Source organism: Alexandromys fortis, unplaced genomic scaffold (genome assembly GCF_014885135.2).
Source record: "Alexandromys fortis isolate MF-2015 unplaced genomic scaffold, M_Fortis_MF-2015_v1.1 scaffold_7, whole genome shotgun sequence".
Taxonomy (NCBI): domain Eukaryota; kingdom Metazoa; phylum Chordata; class Mammalia; order Rodentia; family Cricetidae; genus Alexandromys; species Alexandromys fortis.
In genome coordinates this window covers 5531413-5557737 of record NW_026067920.1, presented here as the reverse complement: position 1 = coordinate 5557737, position 26325 = coordinate 5531413, and the positions used below count along the sequence as shown (strand labels likewise).

General features: G+C 42.7%; 1 protein-coding gene across 10 annotated transcripts in view; it reads left to right on the top strand.

The window, feature by feature from the left end:
* Depdc5 (DEP domain containing 5, GATOR1 subcomplex subunit) overlaps positions 1 to 26325 on the top strand; it is a 113481-nt gene that overhangs the window by 50081 nt on the left and 37075 nt on the right. For 7 of the 10 annotated variants that reach the window (XM_050141024.1, XM_050141023.1, XM_050141025.1 and 4 more), the window contains exons 25-31: positions 9032 to 9097; positions 12123 to 12306; positions 12722 to 12882; positions 17539 to 17656; positions 18070 to 18237; positions 19121 to 19340; positions 20745 to 20878. In XM_050141024.1, coding sequence (XP_049996981.1) covers positions 9032 to 9097; positions 12123 to 12306; positions 12722 to 12882; positions 17539 to 17656; positions 18070 to 18237; positions 19121 to 19340; positions 20745 to 20878 — 1051 coding nt within the window. Of the gene's footprint in view, positions 1 to 9031; positions 9098 to 12122; positions 12307 to 12721; positions 12883 to 17538; positions 17657 to 18069; positions 18238 to 19120; positions 19341 to 20744; positions 20879 to 26325 lie in introns of those variants that run through there. The other 3 variants (XM_050141028.1, XM_050141029.1, XM_050141033.1) reach the window with 2 other exon arrangements.

The window sequence follows — 26325 nt, the reverse complement described above, 5'->3', positions numbered from 1 at the left end:
AGAGACAGTGCAGGAGTTCTCCTTTCAGCTCTCCTCAGAGTGCCTTTTAAGGGTGTTAGGGGAATACCTTCTGCAAAGCAAGTATTTTACAAGATAAGTGTGGAAAGACCTAAACAACAAAATAGGGTTTCTTTATCATGTCTGTGACCTACAAAGTGACTTGCATTTCTAGAACTTGGCTTAAGATTTGTAAACTAAAGCTATGTAAAGAGGGCTAATGGGGACTGGAGAGATGACTCAGTGATTAAGAACAATTGGCTGCTCTTCCATAGGACCTGGGTTCAAATCCTAGCACCCACGTGGCAGCTCATCACTGCCGTAACTCCAGTTTCAGGGAACTCAACATCCATGGCAAAATGCCAATGCACATAAAAGAAAAAGAAGAAGAAAGGCGGGTGGTTAATGATACTCTTCTTTGGTCACTAGTAGATGACTGACCAAATTCCTGTAGCGCATGGATAAGTGATGAGACCTGGAGAGTGAGTTGGCAGTGAAAGAATCCCCAAATGATTTTCATTCTTATTCAAGTCATTCATTTTAAATGAGAAACAAATAAAAGTTTAGGGCTGTGGAGGAGGTATTTTTATGTCATATATTCAGGGTGCTTAAATTTTACGTTCTGCAAGATTTCCTAAAGTTGCCTACAGAGTGTTACAAAGGCAACATTTTTATCACTTTGCTAAATTAGGATGTTTGTTTTTAGGCACCAAAATTTGAGTTTCCAGGCTTTGGCGGTGGGGGGGGGGGGGTAAGAAGGTTACTAAGGAGTACTACTCCGGGGTTCCCTGGACCGTTGTTCCCTGAGCTAGCTTGACCAGTGACCTGAAGTAGGAAGATTTAATTGAACCCAGATGGTAGCAGCCAGCCCCAGGATCTACCCAGAAGAGCCCAGTGACCTGGAGTATCCCAGAGATGATACCACATGACTCCCTACATGTAGGTTTTGGAATTTTAGTTTCCAGTTGAGAAAGGAGTGAGCTTTCAAAGGGAGTTGATTTGAGGATGCGTGTGCAAGATCTTTAGGTGACATTGTCATATCTTACTGCGAGTTTCCTGTGCACGTGTGCACACAGACAGGCAGGCATTGGAAAGACACTTGCTTGGAGCCCAGCTTTCTAGCCCACCTTTTCCTCTTGGACTAAGTTGTTTGCCTAACTGCTTGGCTGACTGACCCACTGTGGCTGTGATATCATCTGGACTTGTGCTTAACTGTTAGCCTGCCCTTCCTTCTCTGCTGCCCTTTTGTTCTAATGCTGGCCCCTTGAGGCTTTTGTTCATCCTTTGCTGTCTGTGTTTAGGATCATCACAATAGCTCTTGCTGCTCTGTCCCTTTCTCCTTTAGGGAACTACCCATGCTGTCTCCAGTAAGGTGTTTCAAAATGCAGGTCTGACCAGCTCCTGTCCGTGTGCACAGCCTTCAGTGACTCCTCATGGCTTTTGACACCAATCACCTGTCTCCTGTGTCCCTTTGTGTCTTCACGTGACTCCACTTTAACAAGATGTTGAGTATGGAAAGAGTACAAGCTTAGAATCTTAGGACATGAGACTCGCTCCACCTCTAATGAGTAGTGAGTCCTTTGGGCCAGTTACTACTTTTTTTTTTCTTTTGTTTTTCTGAGGCAGGGTTTCTCTGTGTAGCTTTGGAGCCTGTCCTGGAACTCACTCTGTAGACCAGGCTGGCCTGAACTCAGAGATTTGCCTACCTCTGTCTTACGAGTGCTGGTATTAAAGGGATGCGCCACCACTAACTTCTTATACCTCACTTTCTTCATTGTGAAGGGAATATTATGAAAATGTAAACAAAAACTAAAAATAAATGTGATAACTCATATGAATTCTTAGAATAATGCCAGTCAGACATGGGTGGTCAACAGATGGGGGGTGGTGTTAATAATACATGGGTTTTTCTTTTCTTTTTTTTTTTTTTTTTGTTGTTGTTTTGTGTTGTTTTTTTGAGACAGGGTTTTCCTGGAACTCACTCTGTAGACCAGGCTGACCTCAAACTCACAGAGATCCGCCTGCCTCTGCCTCCTGAATGCTGGGATTAAAGGCGTGCGCCACCACCCAGCACATGGGTTTTTCTTATACCCCAGCTATGGTCTTCATATTTCTCTGTGTCATCTCGTCCTCGCCATTTAGAACATGCTGTCTGCAAGCCCCATTCTGCCTGAAAACATCCACTCTCCATGTTGGTCCAGCTCCAAGGGTGCCTCCTTGTTTGAAGCTTTTCCTTCCCATGCCGTGCTTCCCTAAGAGATGCTCGTCATGCTCCCACACAGCTCCTACCCGATCCCATTCGCACACCGTGGCCCATCATGACCCACTGTTTCCATCTCCCTCTCTCCACGGACTTAAAGTACTTGTCTCTCCAGTGTTTGGCGTGCTCATTGACAAATGAAGTTTTATTTCAAAGAATATACTGTCACGTGAGAAGCTTTAGAATAACTTACAAAATTGTTTAATTCATCTTTAAATGTTTGTGTGTGTGTGTGTGTGTGTGTGTATTCATGTGTATTCTACAGTATTTAGCTTCTTAGAAACAATAGGTTCCTTGGGTTATTTTTCTAGTTGGGGTGATACAGTTATATGGGGTTACTCTTTTCTTGCCTATTCCCTTATGACCTGTAACAGAAGTTTTGAAAAGGGCCGGAGGTCGTAAGGAAGTAGTCTATAACCACATGGGAATTAAGTTTCATTTTTGAACCTAGGCTACCTGATAAATTATATTAATGAGCACAGAAGGAAATTAGATTAAATCTTTTGAATTTTTATTCTCATATACAATAATCAGTTAGAGTCTAGTCTCTCTTAGGGTATGTCTAGGTTTTTTTTTTTTTTTTTTTTTTTGTATTTTGAAGCAGGGTTTCTATGTTGCTTTGGAGCCTGTCCTAGAACTAGCTCTTTTTTTTTTAATAACTTTTTTTTAAACATTTATTTATTATGTATACAATACTCTGTCTGTCTGTATGTCTGCAGGCCAGAAGAGGGCACCAGACTCCATTACAGATGGCTGTGAGCCACCATGTGGTTGCTGGGAATTGAACTCAGGACTTTTGGAAGAGCAGGCAATGCTCTTAACCTCTGAGCCATCTCTCCAGCTCCCTAGAACTAGCTCTTGTAGACCAGGCTGGCCTCAAACTCACAGAGATCCTCCTGTCTCTTCCTTCCGAGTGCTGGGATTAAAGGCATGTGCTACCACTTTCCAGTTAGAATCTTATCTTTGTTGTCCTAGCCTAGTCTAAGGTGTTTTGTTTTACTTGGGCATAGTAGTCTGTTAACTAGTCTTAGCTCTTTCTTTTGCTCTTTCCCCCTGCTCCTTCCTTCCTTCCTTCCTTCCTTCCTTCCTTCCTTCCTTCCTTCCTTCCTTCCTTCCTTCCTTCCTTTCTTTCTTTCTTTCTTTCTTTCTTTCTTTCTTTCCTTTCTTTACAGGGTTTTTCTGTGTAACAGCCCTGACTCTCCTAGAACTCACTTTGTAGACCAGGCTGGCCTCAAACTCACAGAGATCCGCCTGCCTCTACCTCCTGAGTGCTGGGGTTAAAGGCGTGCGCCACCACCACCCAGTGCTTATTTTTTTTTAAAGATGTGTTTGTCATTTGTGTTTGTGTGTATCTGTGTCTGTGTGAGCATATGAGCATATGTTGGGGGACATGCACACGATTGTGTGCAATCAGAGGAAGGAAAGGGCATCAGGTGTCCTCCTCTGTTCTCTTTGTCCGTCTGTATCTTTGTAGCTGGATCTGTCCTTGAACCTGGGCCTTTTCAGCTAGGTTAGAAGCCCCTCTTGGAGCTGGGGTTATAGGTATTTATTTGCAGGAAGGAATGTCTGGCTTTATGCGGTGCTGGAATCTGAACTCCAGCTCTCGTGATTGCAGAACAGTGTTCTTACGTGCTGAGCCATCTCTCCAGCCCTTTATATTATTTATGTGACAATAACAGGTTGATTCAGGGTAAATATTCTAACGTGGACATCAGATCAGGAAGCTTATATAGAGCCCTCTAAGGGCGTCTCAACTAACATTTAGTAGCTAAGGCATTGCAGTTGCAACAGAGCCCTAGGGTCAGGCTTCCCAGGTTAGCTTCAGATCTCATCTGTTTACCCATTTGTTTCTCCCTAGTGAGAGGTTGGGGTTGGTGGATGGGAACTTGAGGAAGCTGGTTGGGCAGGTGGGGTGCCAGAGGCAGGTTAGGGGCAGGACTGAAGGGAGAGTAACAAAAGAGATGTCTTGATGGGGGGGCATTTTGAAGTTAGGGAGAACCAAGTGCCAGGGAAACTACCAGGAATCCACAAGGATGACCCCAGATAAGACTCCTAGCAATAGTGGAGAGGGTGCCTGAGCTGGCCTTCCCCTGTAATGATTGCTGACTGCTCTGATTGTCATCAGAGAGCCTTTTCCCAGTACCGATGGAAGCATATGCAAAGAATATAACTGAGGAAGAGTATTAGGTGTGGGCCACAACATGAAGATATACCTCAGGCTAGGGCCGAATGCATCTCTCCACCTCCTGCAGTTCCTTACCTCCTAGGGGTGCCCCACAGCCACCACTGCAGCAGTTACTGCCAAAGGTCAAGGCAGTCAAGAACACCACTCATGTGGGGAGAAAGAGGATGCCATGTAGCCAGTGCCATGTACCCACAGCTCTCTCCGCATCGCCATAACCATGTAACATTTTATAACACTCCTTCCTGCTAGGCAAAAGTTTAGCCTCAGGACTCTCAAAAAGTATTACCAGAGAATTAGAGTGCTGTATCTGAGTTTGTATATGAGTCTTACAGAAATCTGCCTTAGGTTCTACTAAAATTGACTTTTGGAAACAAATCAAGAATATATGAAGCTTCTAAAGAAATTATATGATCAAAGGTATTTTATCAATTTGATGTAATACATTTTCTTTCCTGTTAAAGTATAACGTGAACCAAAATAAACAAAACCCACCAACCTGGTTTGGTGTCCCCCCAGCATGATGGTCAAAAGTAGGTTGCGCTTGTTAAGAATAAAACTTAGAATCCTTGTTTTGGAGCTGGGCATCATTTTGCATTCTTTAGTCCCAGCAATTAGGCAGAGGCAGGCAGATCTACAAATCAAGTTCCAGGACAGCCAGGACTGTTAACACAGAGAAACCCTTTCTCAAAAAACACAAAAAACAAATTATCCTTGTTTTGGTACAAGATAGAGTTGAAATACATAGCTAATCAACATTTCACTTATTAAAAAACAACAGAAAAGGCAAGAAAAACACTTCTGTGGCCCTACCTCTACCTCTCTTGGCTTGAAGCTTCTGCCATCTGCAGGTACCCAAGTGTGACTCAGACTTCCTGCCTTTGGACCTGATTCATACATGAGTCATGCTTCTCAGGAATAATGTCTCTGTGGGTTTCCCTTCGCCTCTGCAGGATTTTGTTTTAAGCACAGTTGTAAGACTTTGTAGCTGTATTGTTCACTTCTCTCTGTTTTCCGGCAGTGTCATGGCAGCTAGGGGTCTTGGCAGATCACCTTTTTATCCTTCTGCCTTTTTGCTTTTTGGTACAGTAGACTGAAGCTAGAACTTTGTGTGTACCAAGCACATATCTACCTGAATTACTTATTGGTAGTCTATTTAGACAATAAGCAGGATCGCAGTGTAGCTCAGCTGTTAGAGTGCTGGGTCCTGGGTCCCGTCCCTAGCACTGCATGAAAAACTGGGCTTGGCTGTAGTAGATGACCAACAGTTAGATAGAAAAGGAACCCAATTACATCTTTGTCATGTCAGGACTTTAAAAAGTTTTATATTAATGTTATATTAATTTATTACATATGATGTTTCTATATAAATATTTCTATATAAATATCTAAATAAATATAAATATTTTCTTTCTTTTTACCCTGTAGGTCCTTTGTATATATTATTACTCCAGTTTAGTGTTTTCATGAGATTCCTGAGTATGTGAATGAGCGGTCTCTGCAGCTCTTTCTGTTTCTTACGCCTTTTCTTAGGCTCTTTCCCTCTGTTTGTTTTGTCCTATTTTGATGTGTTAGTTTTTGTTTTATCTTGTTATATTATTCCTTAGAAGCATTTTGTTTGTTTTTTGTTTTTGTTCTTTTTCGTTTTTGGTTTTTCAGGACAGGGTTTTTCTGTGTACCGTGACCATCCTGGAATTCTCTCTGTAGACCAGGCTGGCCTCAGGCTCACAGAGATCCGCCTGCCTCTGCCTCCTGAGTGTTGGGATTAAAGGTGTGTGCCACCACTGCCTGGGGCATGTGTGTTTTCTAATGAGAGACAAAAAAGATACAGATCCAGATGGGAAGGAGGGGAAACCATAATCAAGGTATATTATATGGGGGAGGGGCTGTTTTGGGGTGAGAGGCAGGGTTTCTCTTTTTGTCTCTGTGACCAGCTGGCTCTGATCTCTGAGATCTACCTGCCTTTTCCCCAAGTGCTAAGATTAAAGACATGCTCTACCATGCCTGACTTTTCTTTTTTCTTTTCTTTCCTTTTTTCTTTTTAAAAAGATTTATTTATTTATTATGTATACTACATTCTGCCTCCATGTATGTTTTCATGCCAGAAGAGGGCTCCAGATCTCATTACAGATGGTTGTGAGCCACCATGTGGTTGCTGGGAATTGAACTCAGGACCTCTGGAAGAGCAGCCAGTGCTCTTAACCACTGAGCCATCTCTCCAGCCCCTTCTTTTCTTTCTTTCTTTCTTTTTTTTTTTTTTTTTTTGAGGGGGGGTGGGAGTTCGAGATAGGGTTTATCTGTAGTTTGGAGCCTGTCCTGTAACTCACTCTGTAGACAGCCTGGACTTGAACTCAAAGAGATCCACCTGCCTCTGCCTCCCGATGCTGGGATTAAAGGCATGCAGCACCATTGCCTGCCCCCGGGTTTTATTTTCAATAAAAAAGAAAAAAAAATCCAAGCAGAAGCAAAAACAAAAGACAGAAGAAGGAAAAACTGGGTTTGGGGGATAGAGTTGGCTCAGCATTTAGGAGTACTTGTTGCTTTTACAGTGGACTAGGGCACCCATATAGTAGCTCATAACCATTTGTAACTCTGGTTCTAGTGCCCTCTTCTGATTTATGTGGGTACCAGGCACAAATGTGCACAGCACAGACATACATGTCGGCAGAACATTTATAAACTTGAATCAGTAAACACGCAAGCAAAAACTGGGCTTGGTGGTACAGACCTATAATTTTGGCACTGGGATAGAGGAAGGAGGGTCATAAATTGGAGATCATCCTCTGCTATGTACCAAGTCTGAGGCCAGCGTAGAATATGTGAGACCGTGTCCTGAAACGACAGATGAACAAAAACCGGCTTTGGGGCCTTTCGCTCCTCCATTCACTGTTCCCTAATGATACGGGCGTGGGATCTCTTCATGCCCTCACTTGCCTTCTGTAGGTGGTGTTCAAATATTTTGTTCACTTATTTATTGGTTGTTAATTTTCTTCCTTTTGAGTTTTGAGAGAACTCTCCTTATCCCAGATTATGTGATTTCCAGCATTTTATCCCCAGGTCATTGCTTTTGTTTTTTTCAAAGATTTCACAAGGAATTTATAAATATTTGTTATCCTTAAATTAGATTCAAGTGGTGCAGATACATATAGAGTAGAAGGTACAAGTTCTGGGGCTAGAGAGATGTGTCAGCAGTTAGGAGCATGTGATGCTCCTCCAGAGGACCTGGGCTCCATTCCCTGGACCACATGGTAGCTCACGATCTGGTGTCCTCTGCTGGCCTCCACGTGCACCAGGTGCACACAGATGCACATAGATATGAGTAGACACTCATACACATAAAATATGTCTCTAAAAACGACAACGAAGTTCTGTTTCTCACCTACCTCCTCCCTTAGCTTTGTATTCGGAGACAGTTAATCTTTGGAGGCTCTTTCCAATCCTTCCTATAGTATGATTTTCTAATAAATATGTATATTTTCCAAGTGATGTTTAGTTATGCATGTTTTCCAATTAGCTCTGTCATTTCATATTCAAGTTTCATTTTGAATCTTTTTCAGACTAATAATATCTAGGTAGATTCTTTGTTATTTTGTTAAACATAGTAAACTTTGATGTCTTATGCTGTATTCTTTTTCTTTCTTTCCAAGGCAGGGTTTGTCTGTGTAACAACTCTGGCTGTCTTGGAACTCGCTTTGTAGACAAGACTGCTCTTTGATCCCGAGTGCTGGGATCAAAGGCATATTCCACCAATTCCTGACTTTATGTTATATACTTTTTCTTTTTAAATTTTTTTTATTTTTAATTTTATGTGCATTGGTGTTTTGCCTACATGTATGTCTGAGTGAGGATGTCAGATCATGGAATTACAGACAGTTGTGAACTGCCATGTAGGTGCTGGGAATTGAACCCAGATCCTCTGTAAGAACAGTCAGTGCTCTTAACCATGAGCCGTCTCACTAATCCTTATGTTATATTCTTGAAAGCTATGATTTGGAAAGCATTCTAGAAGGTAAGGTTAAATAATAACTGTACAAAATGTAATTAGGTTATTTTATGTTTGCTAAAAATTAATTAGTTGAAATGACTTTAAGATGTGTTAGTTTTCTTAAAATAAGTAGCAGTTTTCTTTGCAAAAAATATTTTATCAGACAAAGAGAGTGGTATTGAAAACTTTGAAGTTCTGGTTCATTCCCAAATTTTAGGTTATTCATATTTTTCTTTAGTTGATTATTTTGTGCTGTTTGAAATATCCAGTTCAGAACTGGCACTTGGTTTGTGGGGTTTTTTTGTTTGTTTGTTTGTTTTTTGTTTTTTGTTTTTTTGTTTTTTTTTTTTTTGAGACAGGAAAACCAAAGTCTGTAGCTTTGGAGACTATCCTAGAACTAGCTCTTGTAGACCAGGCTGGCCTCGAACTCACAGAGATCCGCCTGCCTCTGCCTCCCGAGTGCTGGGATTAAAGGAGTGTGCCACCACTGCCGATCCTGGTTTGTGTTTTATTTTTAGCTTTGCTTTTGAGCTTTTTCAACCACAACTGTCAGCACTTTTTTGTATCGTAATTTTTGATTTAGACAAGCTACTTTTTCTTTCTCTAGGTCTGAATCCTAGGACCCAGAATAAGGATTCGCCAGAGGATGGTGTTTCTACCTCTCCAGACCCAAGTAAGAGGAGACAGCTGACTAGTAGGGGACAAGGATAGGCAGTATGGGATGGTGAGGATGCCCTGTGGGAAGAGAACAGTCTAGAAATACACTTGTGTTGTGGTATAGACAGGTGATGGGAGGGACTCGAGTCTCTCCGATGCCAGGGAGAGAAGTATGGCCGGATGACCCGCTCCAGAATGTGTGATTCAGGACACGTGCGAAAGACCCTCGTGCCAGGCAGAAGCCTCTGGGGGGAGGGAACCAGAAATAAGGGGCTATTATTAGAGCCCTCCAGACACCCATAGTGAGACCGTTTGGCTAGTTAGCATTTGTTCTGGTCACATTTCGTTTGTCTATTTAAACAGCTAACCTTAGCATCTGTACCAACACGGTGGCAGGGGCGCAGTCCTGCCACTGCACATGCTTCATTATGTGGCTGCGGTGTGTAGCTGATGGCCAGCTTAGTCCTCTTCCTAGGTTTCACGTCCCTGTTCTTTTTAAAAATTATTTATTTATGTTAATGTTACGTGCATTGGTGTGAGGGTGTCAGATGCCCTGGAACTGGGGTAAGCTGCTACGTGGGTCCCAGGAATTGACCTGTGTCCCGGAAGAGGACTTCTGAGTCATCTCTCCAGCCCCTCTATTACTCTTTTGTTTTGTTTTGTTTGTTTGCTTGTTTGTTTTTCAAGACAGGGTTACTCTGTGTAATAGTCCTGACTGTCCTAAAGCTTTGTAGACCAGGCTGGCCTTGAACTCAAAATGAGATTCACCTGCCTCTGCCTCCCAAATGCTGGGTTTAAAAGCATGCACCACACTGCCTGGCCCCTCTATTACTCTCAAAAATTAAAAAAATATATGTGTTTGTGTGATGACACACATATGCCATAGCACATGTGCGCGGGCGCCAGAGGACACCCAGAGGGAGTTGGCTCTGTCCTGCTGGGCGGATCGGGGATCAAACTCAAGTTATCAGGTTTGGTGGCAAGTGCTTTTACCTATTAAGCCATCATGCCAACCCAAAAAAAAAATTTTTTTTTTTAAAGTTTTATTAAGCTGAGTATGGTAACACATGGCTTTAATCCCAACACTGGTATAAGTAGAAGTTCCAGGCCAGCCAGAGCTACATAGTGAGACACAGTCTCCAAACAAACAAACTAACCAAAAGTGTCTGAAGTTATTTTTAATCATATCATCAAACATATGATTATATCTGAGGTTTTAGTAATCATTTTTTATTAGTGACCATTTGTATAGTTTCCATATTTTTCTCGGGGAAGAGTATTTTGATTTTTTTTTTTTAACAAGGTTTCTCTCTGTAGCCCAGCTATTGTGAACTTGTAGCAATTCTCCTGTCTCTGCTTGCCCAGTGCTGGGACTACAGACATATGCTATCATGCCCAGTGGAAATCACTGATATAAGAGTCAGAAAGGTAGTGAGGTCTAGCGTGACGATCTAAGACAACATAAAGAGGTAGTTGGCTTCCATTTCTGACTTTCTCATGGTGGGTCCCCATATTTAGCACATAAGACTTTTTTACCCCTGTGAGGATGATGTGAGGCTGAAAAAACCACAGGGGATACATTGTGTTGTAAATTTGTTACTGCTCATACACGTGCATTTACCATATATAGGGTATAAGCATCCCATCAATACTCAAAGGCAAAGTATAGAGTCTTTTGTTGTTGTTTCCTCTTACAGAGATTTTAAAAAGGTAGTCTTTACCTTAAAGGTCTTACAGATTAAGTTTTACTTTGGGAGATAGCTATCTAAATGGAATACCAGAGGGGGGATAAGACTATAAGAAAAGGTAGTTTAAAGGCCAGTGTACAGTGTACATTGTAATCTCAGTCTTCTGGAAGCTAAAGGAGAAAGACTACAAATTCAAGGCTAACCTGGGATTCATAGCAAGGCTATGAGAGAAGAAAGGATTAGAGAGAGAGAGAGAGAGAGAGAGAGAGAGAGAGAGAGAGAGAGAGAGAGAGAGAGAGAGAGGTTACTGTGGTGCTGGCTCTGGCAAGAGCTCACCAACTGCATCACATGGTGGATGGCATCGTGATTTTCTAGAGTGAAGCAGAGAGATCACGTGCAAAGAAAAATGGAGGCTAGAGAGCAGGCTGGGGCAAGAACTGCCTCAAGTTCCAGAACAACCCGACCTTCCTGAGGACACACCTCCAAGGACCTTTCTTTAGGCTCCATATTTCTCATATTTCCACACTGGGGACCAAGCCCCATGTGCCTGAGTCTCGTGAAACAAACAGCAGCCAGACCATAGTGCTGCCTTAGCATTTTAAGTTAGCGGGAAGGGGCAAACACCCAAGCAGACACAGCAATATCTGTAGACACAGCAATTTGCACAGTAGAGTGAACCATTGGCATCTTGTGATAAGAGTCCGGTGTCACTCCTCAGCATCTCTCAGAGCCCAGCACAGCCCTCTGTAACATTTTGAAAATGTCAGGACTTACTGGTATTGAAAGTCTGCTTTACACAAGAAGCAGGTATCAAACTCATGTCTCCAAAATCCCAGCCTTGTAACTGTCCCAGACATCCTCCTTTGGTTTTCCCTCCTATTCTTGAATCTGTTACTTGTTGTGATTCTGAAAGTGTTCCTGTTTCTGCTGCTATATGCTATTTTGCTCCCAATTAGACTGAGCTTTCTTCCTTTCCTACCCAGACACTCTGCAGTCCTCAAAAGGAGAAGCTCTGGCCTGAGCCTCTCTTCTGCTCTCAGAATATTAATTTGCTTTGATATGTAACCTTGCCTGCCCTGCAGTAACCTCACTGGCATTTCAGCTGTAGCTCATGATCAGCAGAAAATGAAAAATAGCGGCTGTGAATCCCATTTGCATGATGGGATTGGATAAGCATGAGTTGCATTATCTAACAAACTCTGTTTCTCTCTCTTTCTCCCTCCCCCATCCCTTTCCTTCTGCTCCTTCTCTATCCTGGCAATTTCTATCACCTTTTACCACAAACTCCTCCCCCTCCATATCCCAAACCTGCCATGGTGACCACATATACCTTTTCCCCATTATGCGAGGCAGTTCTGACACTGTCTGCTCCCCCTGTAGTGCCAGGCTTCTGTTGCACAGTTGGAGTGGACTGGAAGTCTCTTACTACTCCTGCATGCCTTCCCCTCACCACTGACTACTTCCCGGACCGTCAGGGCCTGCAGAATGACTACACAGAGGGCTGCTATGATCTCCTCCCAGAAGCAGACATGGACAGGTCAGTGCCGAAGAGAAAAGCAGTTAGTTTTGTATATGAGGGTTTGGGTATTTTGGATCACATGTATAGAAGAGCATTGAACTTTTAAACCTTTCATGTCCTCCTTAAGTATTTGGGAAATCTGATGATGCAAGAGCTGTTACTTTCAGGTTTTGTTGACATTAACAGTTGTCTCCATTGATAACATATTTGCTAGTGCAATGATTTTGGCACACTGAACCTGATTTCTAATTTCTATTCTTTTTTCCTGCCTTGTTGAATTGATCATCTTCTAAAGCTGGCGTACATATTATGGATTTTATGAGCTGTTGTAGAATGATAATCTGGGATGAAGCAAAAGAGAAGAGTCGGAGTGACCGTTAGGTGTCACTGCCCAAGGCCAAGCATATTCACATGCTCAGTCATTTCTTTCCAGGAGAGATGAGGAGGGTGTTCAAATGACAGCCCAGCAAGTGTTTGAAGAGTTCATTTGCCAGCGTCTCATGCAGGGCTACCAAATCATAGTACAGCCAAAGGCTCAGAAACCTAGTACCACGGTCCCACCCCCGCTGAGCAGTAGCCCACTCTATAGCAGAGGTAAGTGATTCTTCTTAAAATGATGTGTCTTCTTTTCTAATAAGTCTGTGAGGGTAGGTTTTTTTTTTTTGTTATGTTATTGTTTTAGAGTTACTGTTGCTGTGATGACACACCATGACCAAAGCAACTGGGGAGGAAAGGGTTTGTTTGCCTAACACTTCCAAGTCACTGCTCATCACTGAAGGAAATCAGGACAGGAACTCACAGAGGGTAGGAACCTGGAGGCAGGAGCTGATGCAGAGGCCATGGAAGAGTGCTGCTTACTTTAGAATCCAGGACCACCAACCCAAAGGCAGCACACCCACAATGGGCTGGGCCTCCCACATCGGTCACTAATTAAGATTTTAATAGGCTTGCTTACAGCCAGGTCTTATGGAGCCATTTCCTCACTGGAGGCGCTTCCTCTCTGACAACTGTAGGTAGCTTTTGTTAGGGTGACATAAAACCCAGCTGGCACAGGTACAAATTTATCTTCAACCCTTTTGAGAGTGGTGCAGCCTAGTGGCAGAGTGCTTATCTAGCCCTCTGGTCCATCACTAGCACCCAAACACAGAGAAACAGCGATGGTAAGGAAAACCATGTAAGCCAGGCTCGGTGGCCCAAACCTATGATCCAGTACTTAGTAGCTTGAGGTAGGAGGATTATAATGAGTTTGAGGCCAGCCTGGACTACATGGTGAGTTCTAGGTCAGCCTCTGCTACAAAGTAATTCCCGCTTTAAAAATAAAAAACAAAACAACCCTACTCTAGGACCTGGAGAGATGACTCAGTGGTTAAGGGCACCAGTTGTTCTTGCAGAGAACACTGGTCTGGTTCTTAGCACTCAGCTAGTGGCTCCCTCCCAATGGTACACATACTGTTAATCCCACAGAGCCAGAATAAAGATTAGTCCCCAAATTTTTTGGTCAAATTAAGCCAACTTTATTTTCTGTGAGACGGGACTATCTCCCTAAAGCAGAGTTAAAAAAAAAATAGCATCACAGGAGGAGGTAGGGTTTATATAGTCCAAAAAACGGCAAGACTAGTGGGGTTTCAAGGATTGGGGGATTTCTGAAGGAATTTTGGCTACAAAGGAACCAAATGGGCTGAATATTTCAAAAGTATTTGATAGAACATCTTAATCAGGGTATATTCAAAGTGTGAGTCAAACTCCATGGTGTAGGAGCATGTCAAATTCCAGAAACAGGTTAAAGTGTTTAGGTCAACTTGAATTTTGAAGCAAACAGGAATGAACTTATTCTGACCTTATAACAAAATAGTCTCCATCATTAAGATGGAGTCAGTCTGGTCCATCAATACATTCAAGCAAGCACTCATACAAATAAACATAAAATAGTTTTTTAAACCTTCTTTTTTTTGTTATTGTTTTTTGTTTTGTTTTGTTTTTTTGAGGCCAGCCTGGGCTACATGGTTTTTCAAGACAGGGCTTCTCTGTGTATCCCTGACCATCCTGGAACTCATTGTGTAGACCAGGCTGACTTCAAACTCAGCCGCTTGCCTCTGCCTCCCAGGCACTGGGATTAAAGGCTTGTGCCACCACCGCCTAGCCAAGTTTACATTTTTTTATGTGTGTCTATTTGTCTTTTTTCCTTTTTGTCGCTGGGGATCAAACCCAGGACCTTTACCACGGAACTACATCTCATTTGTACATTTGTTCTTGTTCCCTTAGTCTGTGTTCCTCTTTCTCCCTAGTCCCTGAAGTTTAGTGACCTAATTCAAGAATGAGTCACCCATTGGTGGCAGAGACTAATAAGTGACACTAATTGGGGAAGAGCCAAGCTGTAGAGAACTCTTCTAGAATGAGTGTGGTGGAGGGAGTTAAGTGTGGGTGCCTGGAATTGGAAAGCAGTAATCATTTCCTGAAGCAGCCAGTGAGCTTCTTGCTACTCTACTTCCCTATTTGTCTGCTGCAAAACTTGAGATCGCTGTTGGTTCTAGTAAAGCTCCTCTGGGCAGAGAATTTAAAGAAGTGTGCATCTATTGGGTGGGCTTAGTTGTCAGCCAGTCCAGGCCGAATAGATGAAGCTGTGGGTCTCTTCCGTGTTTCCTTAGGAAGCTCCGTGTGAGGGTTGTTGCTTGTTGCCTTCTGTTCTTATTGTACATCCTACTTTTTATTATTGTTTTTTGGGAGAGGTTCTTGAACTCAAGCGTTCTTCTTGCTTCACCTCCTAACCCTAAGGGTTAGGGTTAAAGGTATGTACTGTCACACCTGCTTAGTATCTCCACAGTGGAGCTGCAGTGCCTGGGCATATAGCAAACATTAAATAAATATATGTGCTTATTCACTCATTCACTCAATGTTTTTGACACTCCTAGTCTAAAGAAGAAATTTATAGCTCAAAGAGAGAAAACAGCTTTTGTCAAACTATGAAAAATGGATCTGCTGTGATACAGAGTGGGAAGGAAAAGCTAATTAAAGGCCCACAACACCTCTTTAATTTGGGTTTGATCTGGTTTGGAGGGTCAGGTATGGCTTCCTTGGGGCGGTGATGTTTGACCTTAGATCTAAAATAAGTAGCAGTCATTAGGAACAAAAAAGGAGGCCAAGTTGAAGGGAAGACCATGCAGGCAGAGGAACTGGTGTGTGCAAAAGCCTTTAGCAGGAGACACTGATAATTTTTGCAGACCAAAAAGAAAGCTAGTGTTACAGAGCACAGAATGAACTGGGGGTGTGGCCAGAGACGACGTTAGGTCTCATGAGGCTGCAGGAAGTTTATTTACTTCTTTAACCCAGGGAACAGTGATGAATTTACCTTTAGATGGCACTGGCCACATCTAGCCTGCATAGTCTGCTCTTGAATGGATGGTGAATGTCCATTGTGAGTCTGTAATTCTAGTGTCGCGTGCTGGTCCTGATGAAATCGTGAGCCTTATTCTTTCTAACTAGTTGTCAGAGGGACATGCTGAATTCCCTGGTATCCTCTTACTATTGTTATTGGCAAAATTGCTTTCATAGCCAAGCTCATGCTGCTCCCTTGTTTCAGATTTATTGATTATAAAGGTAAGGTAGGACTTGTTCCAGCAGACTCTTGGAGTTTATTGTACACTAGGAGAGGCACACATTAACTTAACCACAGATACAAGTTTGAGTACTGGGGTACACCTAGTTTAGAATGACTTGGGCAACAAAGCTGGATGCTCATGAACCTTGTCCCCTGACACTCTTCCTGACAACCAGCAGGGTACTTATAGTGAAATGAAGGAGCACCTCACTGGGCATGCTTCTCACTTTTTGCAGAAAGCAAGACCTGGAGAAACTTGCTGCTAGAGATCATGCCCTGGCTGGTAAAGAGGTTGGGGTTGAATGCAGGGTCCCAAATTGAAGCCTCTTTGTATATGCTGCAGGGCTGCCCTGGGAGATTATCCCATTCACAGTGAAGAGCCTCTCAGACTACTGTCCTTTCTCCTCCTGAGAGCCTCCAGGCCACCTGCCACCATGTGACCATCTCCCTGAGCTGAACAAAAGAGCAGCACACTTTGTTTCTAGGTCATGAGGATCTTGCTTAGGCTCTTTTGTTTTTTTATGGCACAATTTTTCTCTTTAGAGAATCTTCCCGATTTTCATTATTCCCCCTTTGCTGTATTTAATTTAGCTAAATTAAGTTTTTGAACACTATTCTGGGCATGGCCCTTTTATCAGGAGCTAATTGAAAACATAAACAGTATTTAGCTCTGCCCTCTTGGAATTTTACTTTAAATTTTAATTTAATTTGGTCTTGAGGCAAGGATTCACTATGTTTCCTAGTCTTGCATCAAACTTAAAGACTCAATGGATCTGCCTGTCTTAGTGACTTTGTGTGGCTGGAGCCATAGTTAATCAATCACTGCTGTACCTGAGTCCTTGGAACTTTTTATAAGAGTTTATATTTGGAGAGATGCATACCTAAGGGGTACATATAAGATGTTCGTATGACTGATGGTGTCTGACAGCTTTCCCGAGGAAGTAACCTTTGGTGGTGGTATTAAGTGATCTATAAATGGGCTGGAGAGGTGACTCAGCTGATAAGGGCACTTACTGCCATGCCTGATGACCTAAGCTTGACCCCCTAGAATCCACATGGAGAGGCCTAATCCTGCAAACTGTTGTCCGACTCCCACACATGTGTGCTATAATATGCATGTGTACTTGTGCTTGTGTGCGTATACATACACACAAAGTAAATAAATGGAAACACTTCATTTTTTTAATCTGTAAGATTTTAGTTAGTGGCTCGGGAAGAGAAGGCGGAAGCAGTATCACAAGCAGATATGTAGGGGCAGAAACTGCATAAAACAAGTCAGTGCTCCTTTCAGACGGAGGCTGTGTTGGCTGCCAGTCGGCACGAGGACTTAGACGGACTCGGGTAGGCCGGAGCTTTATTGTGATCCCACACGTATTCCCTGACCTGTTAATGTTTATCCAGAGGACTGGGCGTCAGGGTTGGAGTGCAGCATCCAGATGCTGCCAGTCCCTACTCTCTCATTTGCTGCTAGTTGGCTTAAAAATCTGACCGTTTCTGGAATTTTGTTTTTTAACCAAGAATAATGCTTCTGTGAACAGCCTCTCAAAACATTGTTTCTTTTTTTCTCTTTATCTGTATCTCCGTTTATAAAAAGCAAGACGGTGGTAAAAAATGAGCCTTTACCAGATAAATGCAATCATTATTTTTTCTACTAGGCCTTGTGTCCAGAAACCGCCCTGAGGAGGAAGGCCAGTATTGGCTGAGTATGGGCAGAACTTTCCATAAGGTGACACTCAAGGACAAGATGATCACAGTAACCCGATACCTTCCCAAGTGAGTCCTTGGGTGTTCACAGACTTTGGTGGCCATCTTAAATTTTGTCATACACTAAATTTTGTGTATAATATAATATATGTATAAGAAGTTGAATGATTCCTTTAGACTTTTGGCTTGCTTTAAAATAGCTTTAGGTTTACAGCTCGCTACTTCCAAAAAGGAGTTGATTCAGCTTATAAAGCTTAGCGTGATTCACATCAAGCATATTAAAAATCAGAGGATAAATGTAGAAAAGAATGAAAAGTTTAAGAAGATATGAGAAATTTCCATTATAGTTTTCTAGGATGAGCTAATTACTGTAGTTGGGAACTGAACCAGGATAGTGCCAAATACGCGGAGACAGAGAGAGGGTGGTGGTGGTGGTGGGTACAGACTGCTTTTAAATACCAGGCATCTCCCTTGTTTTTCAGGTACCCTTACGAGTCTGCCCAGATTCATTACACCTACAGCCTCTGCCCCTCCCACTCCGACTCAGAGTTTGTCTCCTGCTGGGTGGAATTCTGCCACGAACGGCTGGAGGAGTACAAGTGGAATTACTTAGATCAGTATATTTGTTCTGCTGGCTCTGAAGATTTCAGGTTAGAGAGAGGCCTTAACTCCCCACCCGTCTGCCTTGGGTAGATACCTCATCTTTGACCACATCTGTGCTTTTGTCTGGTGTCTGTTCTGTTTTCTCTAAAATTGGAAGAACAGAGCACACCTGCACGGGTTAAAACTCTGGCTGGAGGTTATGTAGCAGTGTGAATGCATTCAGTGCCATGTGACATACACTTAAAATGGGCTAAAGTGATATATTTTATCATGTGTATTTTATGGAAAAATAAAGCAGAACTCAGGCACAGTGCTCCTTTTGGTGCAAGGGTCAGCCCTGAGCACGAACTCAGTGGAGGAACCTCAGGATCACAGAGGTTGCACCTGAGGCTGCCAGCTAATATGGAACACATCAGTATTGTATGGAATACATTCAGTATTGTATGTATTGTATGGAACACATCAGTATTGTATGGAATACATTCAGTATTGTTTTATTTAAGTTAATAAGTAGTAGAATTGCCTTTGTGTGTGTGTGTGTTCACATGTATGATTATATACAGGTCTATATGGGTTTTAGCAAATGCAAGGCTTCCTGTTAACATGTGCTTTCAGCATCTTAGGATTCCCTTGCTGCTTAGTAGCCTCGTGGCTGTGGTGTCTCATTTATAATGTTTTAGCTTTCCTGTCTGCTTTGTAATTGATGGTGGACAATTGCTTCACTGGGTTCACAGAAGTATTGTCTTGATGCTGGGATTAAAGCAGAAGCCACCTTGTTGTCTTCAGTTTTGTGTTGTGTCTTAAGCAAAGCCATCTGGGGCAGCAGAACAGGATGTCTTGTCTTGCATGAGCTTCAGAGAGAGCTCTCCAGGAAGGCTTTTATAACCTACTTTTTCTCACCACCACTCTGATTTCCTTGGTCCTCTGTAGTTTAATTGAGTCTCTGAAGTTCTGGAGAACCCGATTCCTACTTCTCCCAGCCTGTGTCACTGCCACTAAGCGCATCACAGAAGGGGAGGTGCACTGTGACATCTATGGGGACAGACCCCGTGCAGATGAAGATGAGTGGCAGCTCTTAGATGGCTTCATCCGCTTTGTGGAAGGCTTAAACCGCATCCGCAGGCGCCATCGCTCAGACCGCATGATTCGGGTAAGGCATCAGTTCTCAACCTGTGGGTCAGGACCTTCGGAAAACACACGTTTCTAGTGGTCTTTGAAACCGAGACACTGCTCCCCTATAAAATTATAGTTTGAAGTAGCAATGAAAATAATTTATGGTTGGGGGTCACCACAACCCGAGGAACTGTATTAAAGGGTTGCAGCATTAGGAAGGTTGAGAACCACTGGGATGAGGGCTCTTAGAGCTCCCAGGGACTGTACCTAGCCTGGAATGCAGGCTGTACCTCCTGTTCTCTCAGAGGCCTGTCTTCAGCCAGATGATTTATCCCATGACTACCCAACATGTCTGAAATTCCAATCAATGTGCTCTTGTCTATTGTAGGATGAAGGAGAGGGCGTTCAGCAATGGCTGAACTTTGCCTTATGGCTTGAGCTGCCCCTTCTAGCTGAGGACATAGCACCTATTGTGCACTCTCCAAGTGGGACCAGTTGGGCACAGCTGTTGTGTTTTATGTCACTGAATTGCTAAGTAAAAGCTCTTAAGAGGTTGACAGCAGCAGGCCTTCCTTTTAGAGTTTCCAGCTCTTTCATTTTGGTCATACACTGCCACTCAGTGGAGAAACTGAGGCTTATGAAGGTTATAGGATCTATCTGAGGCTACCCAGGCCATGAAGGGCACACATGTGATTCAGCATTGTTTTGCTTAAATTAACATATAATATAATTGACTCTCTCTCTCTCTGTCTCTCTCTCTATCTATCTGTGTGTGTGTGTGTGTGTGCTTATATACAGGTATATATAAAATACAGGGACTTATGTTACCAACCACCACAATCAAAAGGTTCCTCAGAGGTAGACCTTCTGGCTAACATTTGAGAAACTCTGAGTTTGATCCCCAGAACTAAAAGGAAAAACACAAAAACATCATGCTACCCTTGGCAGTCCCATTCTTCCATCTTTATCTTCTAGCAACTGCTAGTCTTTTCCAGGTGTTTTAAAATGCTATCATATGATACAAATCCACTTGAGGCTTGCTTATTCCACATAGCATTATGCCTTAGGATTCATTCAAGATATTGTATTAGTAGTTCATTATTTTTAATTTCCTGATAGTGTTTCTTCTTTGGCCCTGTTTTTAACCTTAGGCTCTTTTTCTCACACCAGCTACCTCCTGTGTACAAGATCACTTGTGATTAGAGCATTTAGAATGCTTATGTGAAAAGAGCCAACTTCAGTTTGAATTCCAGCTCCAGGGATTTGGAGTTACTTAGTTAACCAACCTCTCTGCGTCTTAGCTTCTTCCATCATTTGGTAAACACGGAGAACCTGTGTTCCTCTGCTGGGTTAATTGGGTTCCCGGGCCCAAAGATGCCAGAGTGAGTGCCATCTCAGGGTCTGCCTGGGCTAATGAGCTGTCTCCTCTCCTGTGATTTAGAAAGGGACTGCCATGAAAGGCTTGCAGATGACCGGGCCCATCTCTGCACACTCCCTCGAGTCAACTGGGCCCCCTGTTGGGAAGAAAGGAACCTCAGCTCTGTCTGCCCTGTTGGAGATGGAAGCTAGTCAGAAGTAAGTGCCTGGTTAAGAGACTCCTCCCCACCCTGTAAGCTGGAAGGGGTTTCTGTATGCAATTAAGAAGATATTACAGGGCTGGAGAGACATCTCACCATTAAGAGCAGCGCCCATGATGGCACCCAGCTGTCTGTAATTGCAGTTCCAAGGGTTCCAGCTCCCTCTTGTGGCCTCTGTTGATACTACACACACATAGAGTACAGACTCACATGCAGGCAAACAGGCATATACATTTAATAAAACTAAATTTTTTTAAAGAAGACATTTACATGACAAAAAGGTGAAGCTCACACCTGGTGACTGTCACATAACAAAATAGGCCTGCAATTAGAAAATAGTCTGGCTTGGCCCTGGTGACACACACCTTTAATCCCAGCACCCCAGAGTTAGAGGCCAGCATCGCATGAAGAGGTAGTTCCAGGACAACCAAGGCTACACAGAGAAACCCTATCTCAAAAAATGGGGGGGAAAAAAAAGAAAGTAAAGTTGAGTGGGCAAGAAAGCATGAGGTGTGGGGCAAATGCCTTTGGGGACAGTGTGGAGAGCGGGAAGCCAGGCCACCCTCACATGGTCTCCTAGCAGGAGGAATCGCTTGGTAGTCATTTGATTTGGTTTTGTTATAATGGAAATTTTCAAACAGATGACAAGATGTGGACTGACCAGTGTAGTAAGGTAGTAAGACCCTCTCTACAGTCATCTGATTTTCAGTGATCGTCGGTTCTTAGCTACTTGTGTTTGATTCATAGTCCATAGGTGTTATCTTTTATTTTATTTCTCAAAACCCAGACATTGTACTCTTGTTATCTGTAACATTTCATCATGTGTCTCTGAAAAATTAGTCTTCTTTTAAAAAAAAATACCAAATAAGACTGGCGGGATGGCTCAATGTATGAAAGTATTTGCTACCAAGACTGACAGTCTGAGTGTGAGCCCCAGGACCCACTTTGTGGAAGAAGAGAATTGACCATGGAGGTTGTCCTCTGACTTCTACACTTGGACTGTGGCATGTGTGCTCCCCATTTAGGGTAACTTTAAAACAATTTAATCATAATGTTGTTACAGTTCCTTAATATCATGAAATATATTTTTAGTGTCTTTGGTGAAAATGTGTGTCTTAGTTATGGCTACTATTGCTGTGGTGAAATACCATGATTGAAAGCAACATGGGGAGATTTACTTGGCTTATGCTTCCACATCACTGTTTATTATTAAAGGGAGTCCGAATGGAAACTCAAGCAGGTCAAGAGCTGATGCACAGGCCATGGAAGGGTATTGCTTACTGGCTTGCTCATCATGGCTTGCTCAGCCTGCTTTCTTATAGAACCCGGGACCAGCAGCCCAGTGATGGTATCACTCACAATTCACAATATGTTGGGCCCTCCCACATCGATCACTAATTAAGGAAATGCCCTACAGACATGCCTACAGCCCCATTTTATGGAGCATTTTCTCAATCGCAGTTCCTTCTTCTCAGAGATCTCTAGCCTGTGTTATCAACATCAAACTATCTAGCACAGTGTGTTTTCAGAGATGAGTCCCATGCCTAGAATGGCTTGGTTGGTGAGTACCAGGAGCTAGAGTTTGGGTGGAAAGGAAGGACTGTAGACAGAGCTCTCCTGAGAGGGCTGGGTTCTTGTAGGGAAGGCCTCAGGATTCTGCCAGCAGGTTCTCCTTGACTGCAGAAAAGAACAAGGAACATATGTTTCTGGGAGTGGTGTGAAGATGGAGGTAAAAAGATCTTATTTTAATTTGTCAGTGAGTCACTGTTTAGTATGCACCAGTGAGCCTCTTTCTGCTGGGAAAAGAAAGCCATCTTGTGCTTGTAGCCTTCCTCAGTATGAATGATGAGGCTTTCCGTTAGCCTGGGACAAGAGCCAGGTCAGGGACCTGAGGCCTTTCCATGCCCCAGGTGACTGCTCCTGGCTGTTGTGCTAGTTTTGAAGAGGCCCAAGGTAGATTATTAGAGGTTATAGAGCTAGACGTTAATATAGTATTTATTTACACAGTGCTTTTTGTTTGTTTGTTTTGTTTTGTTTGTTGGGTTTTTCCAAGACAGGGTTACTTTGTGTAGTCTTAGCTATCCTGGAATTCGCTCTGTAGACTAGCCTGGCCTCGAACCCAAAGAAATCTGCCCACCTCTCTCTCCCAAGTGCTGGAATTAAAGGCATGCACCACCACTGCTCAGCTTGTTTGCTTTATTTTTTTTTCTATTATACTAAATAGATTCAGTTGTATTTGTTGTGGAAACCAAGGTTACAGCAACTTGAGAAAGGGCCGTACGTTGTTATAGTCTTATCTTACTGTCACCATTTCCTCCAGTTCCCTGCTGGTCTTTATCTATAGGCACACACCCTTTATCAGGCTCTGTGGAGTTAGCTCTGTGTTGACTAACACAGATGTTGACCTGCAGGCTCTTCTGCTTTTATTAGATGAGAATAATCCAGTGTATCCAAATTGGAGTAAAAGCAGACATTAGACAGATGTTCTTATGTCCCATGCAGGATGGCTCCATGCTAAAAAGCAGGCTAACGGTGTGATAGTGCCCCATCCTACAGATATGTCAAAAGATGTTTGCCTATTTGTGTCTTGCTGTTAGTGTAAGCTGACTTGCTCCTGCCATCCCTTTAAGGCCTACCAATCAGCTTTTGTGTGGGATTGGCTGCTCCCTCCTTCCTTAGAATACAGTGTGCCCTGTTTATGGTCTCACATCCAGATGTGTTTGCTGTAGAAGGTTCTGAGCTATTAGACAGGAGTAGACAGGAGTAGTCTCACCCAGATACGAATGCCTGTTCCTGATGTGGGGGCTAGCAGCTGGAAGGCAGTTCAGTGAAAGTGGATGGCTATGTGCATATGAGGGAACACATACTGTGTGTGCATGTACAGTTGCTGCAGCCGTAAAGACGTGCCAGAGAAAGTCATAGTGTTGTTTATGGTTGTAACTCAGAAGAACACTGAAAGCAGAATGTGTTACAGTGTAATAAGAGAAAGACAGTTTGATATTGGTGGACAAAGAAGAAAAGCAAGTGTGCTTTTTGCTTTTCCTCTATAAATTATACCCCAGAATAACCAAGCAGTTCAAGATTTTTTCTTTCTAAAATATTCTCGCTAATAAGTAACAAGGGATGATGGACTATTACTCTGTGTGGTCACTAAAGCATTAAAGGAACTAGGAATGGTCAGCATCGGCAGCCTGCCACGGACCCCAGATAGCAGTACACAGCACCGCAGAGGAATCTGTGTTCCCAGTTCAACCTAAATCCGACTAAACTTTTAGGTAAAGCTTAAAGTTCTCAGGAAGTACAGGGCACAGAGAGGAAAACATGGAATAATAAAGGAATGAACTCAGCACATATAGATTATATACATTTATGGGATAGATGAGCTACAAGGATAAGGAGAAAGAAGAGGTGTGTAGACCTTAAAGGAGACCTAAGAGATTATTTACAGCAAAACAGAGGCCTTCAGAGAATCTTATTTTGGACACACTAATATTTTTTAAACACATGGAGTAATCTTAGATTGTGATTATGTTTTTTTAAAAGTTATTTTCAGCCAGGCAGTGATGGCACACGCCTTTAATCCCAGCACTTGGGAGGCAGAGGCAGGCGGATCTCTTGAGTTCTAGGCCAGCCTCGTCTACAGAGTGAGTTCCAGGATAGCCAGGGCTACATAAAGAAACCTTGTCTCAAAAATCCAAAAAAAAAAAAAAAAAAAAAGGTATTTTCTTTTAGAGATACTGCTGTTACAGATAAAATGATGCATGAGCGTTGTTCCAAGGTAAGTGGTGTGAGTAGACAGGGAGCTAGAGAAAACAGAACTGTCTCTGAGTGTGGATATTTCCTGGCTAAATATGCAGGGTCTCTGCATTTAATATAAATTAACCTCTTTGTTCTCTTTGTTTTAGTTTATCTTTTACTTACTTATATTTGTTTATCTCACAGTCAAGTAACAAAAGTGGTGAGAGAATGGGTTTGATCTCTGCAGCACATGCGTACCACACACACAGAGTCAGAATAAGAGAAACATAACAGATTAGGTTGCCAGGGAAACAGACCAAGATAGAATTTCGTATGTAAAGCCGGGCGGTGGTGGCGCACGCCTTTAATCCCAGCCTGGTCTACAAGAGCTAGTGTCAGGACAGGCTCCAAAACCACAGAGAAACCCTGTCTCGAAAAACAAAAACAACAACAACAACAACAACAAAAAAAAAAGAATTTCGTATGTAAACTGTTTATTAAGGAGTGTTCTTGGGCTCAACACCTGTGGGAGGGAGTACTATCACATGCCCAGTGACAGCCTCCAGGGCCCTACAGGAGCACTAGAGCTAGGTGGGGCAGTTTTCAGAGGTAATCTGGGTTTTGACAGCACACAAACCGTTCACTGACTTAGACCAACCTGCTCTGCTGTTGGAGCTGCCCCACCCCCTTAAATATTGCTCCCAGCTGCTGAAGAAAATAGGCCAGAACTAAGGATTTGGCTTTGAAGTATCGAGTAGCAGCAGTGGAATTGGTCCTCCTTGTCTGTGGGTGATGTATTTGTGGATTCATCTCCCACTGATCTAAAATTGAGCCTGTGGCTGGCAAGATGGCTCTGTGGGTAAAGGCTTTTGCTGCCAAGCCTGATATACTGTGTTCCCCAGAACCAGCATGATAGAAGAAGAGAACCAACTCTTGTGAGTTGTCTTCTAACTTTGATTTCCATGGGTGTTGTGGCATGAGTCACACCCCACCCCAAATAAATAAATGTAATGTTTTTTCTTTTAAATAAAGTCTGTACTAAATGTATAGACTTTTTTCTTATCCCCTAAACTGTGCTGTGCGATAAATATTTATATTGGATATCATATATAGTATAAAGAGGGTTAAAGCTGGGTTTTTTTATCTTTCATATACTTTAGACCACCTTTATATTACCTAGGATACACTGCATTCCATTTGTCGTAGTTGGGGAAAGATTGGAAAATGAACACAAAGCTGTGCATTAAATATACATCAGAACTGAGATAAGATGATATATTCTAAGGAAATCTTTCTTGTCTTACCTAATGGCTTGGAAAGGAAGGAATATAATTATGTCACAAAAACTGACATCAATCCCTTTAAAGTATATAGAACTAATACATATCCCCCTAGTTAGTTGATGCTGCATGCTACTACAATATTGATTTCCAGAATGTGTTTTTGTTGAGCGAATGAGGTCTTATTCTGTTCCTTAGACTGTCCTGAAATTCCTAGGCTCAAATGATCATCTTGGTTAGCCTTTCAAAGAGCTGGGACTGTAAGCACATGCCAGCCCACAATGACATATTTTTTTAATGTATATGGGTATTTTGCCTACATGTCTGTGTACCTCATGCATGCCTGGTGTTCAAGGAGGTAAGAAGAGGGCTTTGTATCCTGTGGAACTGAAGTTAAGTCACCATGTGAGTGCTAGGTATCAAATCC